Raw genomic sequence first — 6,670 nt, 5'->3', positions numbered from 1 at the left:
GCAGGAATTGGCAGATGAGATTTCAACAGCTATTTCAAAACCTGTAGGGTTTGGCGAAGACTTTGATGAGGTAACTCAAGAATTACTTGCTTGATGTTTTAAATAAAACCCTTCTCTTAATGATCTGTGTTGACTATATCCAGATACAGTGCCGGGAGTTGTTTTTTTTGTTTGTTTTGGGGGTTTTTTTACATCTCAGAACCAGGGGTGCACCAATAGAGAATTTTGCAGCTGATACTGATAGCTGATTTTTAAGGAGGCATATCGGCTGATACCGATCCAATTTCTGATACCAGGCCTGCAGTGTGGAGAGCTGCCTCCAGCTGGTAAGTCTGGGGGCAAGGTCTGCACCCCGTCTGGGGAGTGTGGGGAGGGGGTCCGCTCCCACCCCCACACGCCGCTCGGCTGGGAGCTGCTGGTCCAGCGGCTCATTCGGCGCTCGCTTGCTTGTCCCACAGCTCCCACTGCTGGCTCATCCCACAGCTCCTGCTGCTGCTCCCACCATTCATCTGGGAGGGCACAGGGTGTGGGGGGCATGTGCCCCTGAATCTTCATGGGATGGGCTGGGGCCAGGGTTGTGTCAAGCTCTTCTTGGCAGGGCTGCACTAGGAGGGAGCTACAGGGAGGGGTGGGGAGAGGGAGCTGCAGCCATAAATTTGCCAAAGCCCCTTCTCAACACCGCAGCTGCCGAGCCCAGCGCAGCCCTGTCCCGCCGGTAAGAGCTTGGCGCAGCGATGGCTCCAGCCCATCCCATGCAGATCTGGGGGCACACACCCCTGCCCACGCCCTCCCGGATGAGCGGTGGGAGCAGTGACGGGAGCTGTGGGATGATCAGATGAACCGCTGGACCAGCAGCTTCCAGCCAAGTGGCGCATGACAAACAGAGCTTTCCCTCGCCCCCTGGACGAGCTGCAGCTCCGTGCCGTGCCCGCCCCACCCTGGCTGGGCAGCGCTTGCCCAGCCCCACTCCTCCCTCCCTACGGGGGCCTTGATCTGCCCCCCACGCCCCTTCACTTCCCCCTTCCGCCACACCTGACATACCAGCTGGAGGCAGCTCTCCACGCTGCCGGGCTGTGCTCCTCAGTGCCTGTGCTGTGCCGTGGCTGCACGCGTGCACGGGCTGTTTATTGGCCTGATATGGTTGATTTCCTATGTATTACATTTTCTTTATATCAGTGCTGATCCCATATCAGACTGATGTATCAGTGCATCTTACTCAGAACAGTGGTTCCCAATGTTCTTCAACTTGAGGCACCCTTCGGAAAATTCTGGCTCTTAGTTTTCACTCTTTTTTTGACTACAGGAAAATAATAAAGCAATTCTTCTCATGCAGAGAACTCAAAGTCCACAACAGGTCAGAATGCTTTTATCACTGGATTCCTGTATGAAAATTCAGGTGTGCAAACATGATTCACAAGATAAACCCAAACAGTACTAACATTGTGCAGCACCCTGGAAAGCATCTCAAGACACCCCAGTGCACCACGGCTCCCTGGTTGAGAATCACTGTCCTAGAACCTATCAGTGGTCTCTTCCACCTCAGGGAAAACAAACAAACAAACAAAAAACCAACACCCCCCCCCCCCTGTACACTTAGCTACAAAATCTGAGACTGCAAAGCCCTGGAGTTTGCAAAGCCCTGAATGTTATGACTGAATTCATTAAGTTATCATTTGCAATAATGTGCATATCTCAGTATACTTTCTTAATTGTTTGTGGTGCTTGTTGGCAAGCTAACCTGCATTAATTACTCTTTTTCTGTTTATCATATTAGGATGAACTGATGGCAGAATTAGAGGAACTAGAACAGGAAGAATTAGATAAGAATCTGCTGGAGATCAGTGGTCCTGAGACAGTACCACTACCAAATGTGCCCTCAATAGCACTACCATCAAAGCCAGGTAAATGTCTTCCTTTGTAGCCAGTTCACTAATTGGTGCATTCATTAGCTTGATTGCTTTTAATACAAACTTGTCATTTGAGATTCCTGGTTGCAAGCAGCACACACGGGTCATATAGACTTACTTCCTGAATTGGACGCTACTTCTAGAGGTGTTTATTCACCGGGCATACCCTCTCTCTCATTAAATGTATCAAAAGTTAATAGTTGTAACAGTGCACTCTTAGTATAGCTATAGCATAAGTAAGGTTCAATGTAGAGATGTGTAAGGAGGAAATGATGGACTGGGGATCTTGTACCACTGTAACGGACTTACAAGGAATTTTGACAAAGTAAACCATAGGTAAATGTGATGAGACACTTGAGTGTAAAGCAGCCCTTAGAATTTTGTGTGTCTGGCTGCTTTGAGTACCTCAGCTGAATCAGACTTCATGACACCAGATGCTTGAATCTGTGCCTTGTCCTTGTGTAAGACTGCTTTGGTCTTCTATAGATGACCTATCTGTTCTCATTTCTTATGGGGGAAAGGGAGGAGAACTTTTGACTCTCTTGACAACACAGGGGGTTGTGCCTTGAGTCTAGTACTCAAATGAGACAAGTTCAGACAGGGTGCAGTTGTGTGGGAGCACTGTCAGATTGATTTGGAAAGAAGGATTATGTGGGCAACCAGCGAGGAAACTCCCTCAGCAATTAGTAGGAGTTTTAAAATAGGCAGAAATGTTTGCTTGAGATATTTTAATACATCCACTCATCTTAGACAGAGATGAGAAGTCTTACCCCATGAAATCCATGCACCAAAGGGAATCTGTGAGAGTCAGAGTTAGGACTAGAAAATTCCTGGTTCCCTGCTTGGTTTGTCCTTCCCATCTATGCTGTATCCTGAAAGGTGTGCTCAAATCAGCTTATGACCTATAGCTTCAACTTATATGTAAATAGGTGCTGTAGTGGTTCATTAAAATATACCAGACAATCAAAATGAAAAGGTATTGGCACATACCAGTATGTTTACTGCTTAGTTAAACACCTGAAGTTGTTCCCTCTTGAGTTTGTGCCTGCAAAGTACATGGTCCCTGGAGCTTTTTAAGTAAGTGTATCTCAGTTTTACCATGCTCCGAGGTTTAGTTTTGAAAAATATGTACTATACTGGTAAACGCATCTGATTAACATGTGCATTTGCATTCTTTTCATCTGAGTGCCCCCTTCTCTTATTTAGGATGATGGTTTCAGGAAATTTAACCCAACTGGCTTTTAAAAAAAGTTAATGAGATATGACTGGAACAACATATGTTATGTGTATGGGTTTTTTTTCCTGAGACCCGTGCTTTGGGCATGTATGTAGACTAACAGTCTAGAAGTACCTGTCTTAGAGTGTCCATTCCTAACTTCCATTTTCTTTCTTACTTAGCAGCCAAGAAGAAAGAAGAGGAAGAGGAAAATGATATGAAAGAACTAGAAGCTTGGGCTGGAAACGTGTAGTTACAGCATCAGCTGGCTGGGAAAAAAAAGACTTTGGCCACCTGTCATAGTTGCACATGTGTTGGGAGAAAGTGTTAAGTGAAATGTCTTCTACATCTTTCATTTTAACCCAAAGCAGTGGGGGCTGCATTGCTGTATTCTGCAAAGCATGGTCTGCACGTAGGAAAAAAGGGGCTTGAGTGAAGCTGCCTGCAGTTTATAATGTTGAATATCTGTAAAATAAAATGTATTTGCAAAATCCAACATTCAGCTTTCAGGCTATGCTAATGCCACTGCTAGATTTTCATCTTCTTGAGTTTTGGCCACATTTAATCTCAAGATCTGAACTGCAGTCTGTCATTTTAAATTGGTTAAAAATGTGTCTAGAAGTCTTGTAAGGCATTGAAAAAAGGAAAAGTCATAAGCCACTTTTGGCTTCTCATTACGTTTAGGTGTAAGAATGCATTAGATTTTTAGTTCTTTGCAAATTATATTTATATTCATTGACACTTGTGTGATTACTTTCTATTTATCATTACAGTGATCTGTCACTTCCCATTTTAATTAGTGAAACTGATCTGAAATTGACAAATAGTATCTTGGAAGTAGGTGGGATTTACACTAAAATTTCAGTTGTACATTTTTTTCTACATAGCACTATAGTGTTTATTGCTCTTTGTGATAATTGATAACCCATTCAGATACATGCACACACTTTAATTATTAGATACAACTATGGTTTACACTGCATTAAATATCTTAATTTTCATATTGGGCTAATGTCTTCAATTAACTAATTTTATTAGATATACTGTAAATTGTATTTTGCTTATACTCGGTTTCAGTGCTTTTTGGTGTCAAGTGATCTTTGAGTATGCAATCATAGATTTGCTAGGCTTTGCCACAGGTGTAGAATCAAGTAATTCAAGTAAATTCCAATCTCAGGTAAGCAATATTGTTGGACAATTCCTATAACTCAGTGTTTCTTGGATGTCTTAATGTGTTGCTATGATGAAACATCAGTTTAAGACCTAAATCCAAAGGGTGTTAGAATTGCTGTAAATATAAAGCAACTTGGTTAAGGACATAGTTGATAGTGCTGACTTTCTATTTTTCTTTCTCCTTTTATGTAAGTTATTATAGGAAGAGTCTTTAATCCCTCACAATCCTTCATAGCGCTGATTTTATTTAACCTTTATTTTTGGACTGCTAAATGCAGTTAAACTTACCGGTGAACTTGTACAAGTCAGTCTAGAGGAAGCGAACAGACCCCTTGACATCAGCATTGTTACTTCAGTTACTGACATGGAAACCGTAAGTGGCAAAGAGGCACAAATGGTTGTGCCACCAGCTTGAAACAAAGCTGTTCCCAAAGTAGTGGCAGTGGGACTGAATCAGTGTTGTTTTGCCCATTTCAAACAAGAAAAGAACGCAGCTCCCACAGTAAGGAATGGATATAAGATGGGACTGAATAGAGCAACTCTCTTCCTATTTGCTGTTGGCCAGAGCTAGAACACTTGAGTATCTTTTCCAAACTGCTTTTCTCTTCACCCTGAGAAGTTTCATCCAAAGAATCACAGGTTCTTTCTATTTTTAAACCTTATTTGTTATGCAGCATTAAAATATTTGTTTAACACATGAAGTATAATCATTGGTCAGGAGAGTCTTGCTTCTAGATTGGACCACTGACTCCCTCTCCCCATGACATCAATGAACAACCAGAATTTAACAAAGGTAATAAAACAAACAATCAATGAATGTTACTCAGCCTTGATTTTTCTAGTTTAGGCTCTTACTTGTGGGCAAGTCTGCTTCTTTAAAATAGTGAAGCACAATGTTAAACAGAATTCATATTTCTTTAGCTGTAAACAGAATGTCTAGGTTTCACCAGGAGAAATTGTTGCAGAATTCTCATTAAGCTTCAGGCTATTTTGTAATTGGAAATGAGTATCACAGTGTCTAAAAATGGACAATGCCGATTTTGCTTTACATATCTGCTGCTCTATTGAAGTAGGCAAATTGGAAAATGGAATCCAAATCTCTTGATTCACCTTCTATTTTCCAGCAAGAAAAACAGTTTCATGTAGCAAAAATTTAGTTGGTCTCCATATGTAGATATTATGCCAACAAAGAACCCACCAACTGTTAGAGTAAGGCAAAAATACAGTCCAGCCTGTTTACGATGATTTATCCCATTGCTTTTTATCAGAAGATGCTTCAGACCTTTACAAAGGTGATGAGCATCATCCCTATAGAGGGAGAAGTCAAGGCATAGCTGTTGTGAGGTGACCCTAAAGGCACTGAGCAGATTTGAATTAAAAGAGCTAGGATAACTGAGATTGATAAGTTTGGGGTTTTTTGTTTTTTTTTGTTTTTGTCTTAAGTGCTATATGGTGTCCAGGAGATCAGGTCATCCTATGATGACTGCTGTAGGAGATTCAGGCTATAAACAGATGTCACATTTATCCCAGAACAAAGTGTGATCATTCAAATGTCCATGTCTTTTGTCCTGGGGCAAACCCTAGAAAAGTTCAGGGGATAAAAAGTGTTAATGGTTTGTCCCAGGACATTGTCAAGTGCATCTGAATGGTTGTTCTTAGAGGTGCTGATACATCAGTCTGATATCAGATTGGCACCAATATAAAGAAAATTGCCTATATTGGAAATCAGTTTGTTTTGCCTCATGTGGACAATAATGTGGCCGATAAATGCCCCGTGTATGTGCGCGGCTGCAGCATGCACGGGTCCAGGAGTGCAGCCTGGTAGTGTGAAGAGCTGCGTCCAGCTGATAATTCTGTTGTGGTGGAAGGGGGGCAGGGAAGGGAAGGGTGGGGCAAATTGAGGCCCCTGCAGTGAGGGAGGGAGTGGGGCTGGGGCAAGCACTGCCCAGCTGGGTCGGAGTGGGGTGTGGGATGGAGCCGTGGTTCGTCCAGAGGGCGTGGGAGGGGGTGGCTCCCACTACTGCACACATCTGGGGAAGGCATGGGTGGGGGGGCGTGCACCTTCGGATCTCCATGGGTCGGGGCAGCTGCCGCTGTGGGCTGGGGCTGGGGCTGCGCTGGGCTCTTCCTAGCGAGGGTTGAGCCAGGTTGTGCTCGGGGTGTGTAGTGGCAGTGCTGGGAGGAGGTTAATGGGGGGGCTGCAGCCCCACCAAAATTTGCAGTAGCCCCCCCAACACTCCCTCCCAGCAGTGCTGCCTGCCCCAAGCACAGCCCTGGCCCCAGCTCATAGCGGTAGCCACCCTGCCCCACTCTGCATGCAGATCTGGGGGCCCCCCCCCCCCACTGTGCCCTTCTGGGGTGCATGCAGTGATGG

At 44.2% G+C, this 6,670-nt stretch overlaps 1 protein-coding gene across 4 annotated transcripts in view; it reads left to right on the top strand.

The window, feature by feature from the left end:
- Positions 1-4,124, top strand: part of CHMP4B (charged multivesicular body protein 4B) — a 36,827-nt gene extending 32,703 nt beyond the window's left edge. For 2 of the 4 annotated variants that reach the window (XM_025202439.1, XM_006022238.3), the window contains 3 exons: positions 1-70; positions 1,775-1,901; positions 3,309-4,124. In XM_025202439.1, the coding sequence (XP_025058224.1) occupies positions 1-70; positions 1,775-1,901; positions 3,309-3,376 (265 nt within the window). In that variant the 3' untranslated portion in view covers positions 3,377-4,124. Of the gene's footprint in view, positions 71-1,774; positions 1,902-3,305 lie in introns of all 4 variants that reach the window. The other 2 variants (XM_025202438.1, XM_006022237.3) reach the window with 1 other exon arrangement.
- Positions 4,125-6,670: the final 2,546 nt, after the last annotated feature.

The sequence above is a fragment of the Alligator sinensis genome, unplaced genomic scaffold (genome assembly GCF_000455745.1).
Source record: "Alligator sinensis unplaced genomic scaffold, ASM45574v1 scaffold368_1, whole genome shotgun sequence".
Classification (NCBI taxonomy): Eukaryota; Metazoa; Chordata; order Crocodylia; family Alligatoridae; genus Alligator; species Alligator sinensis.
Note: the sequence above shows the minus strand (reverse complement) of the source record. Positions and strands in the feature narration are given on the sequence as shown.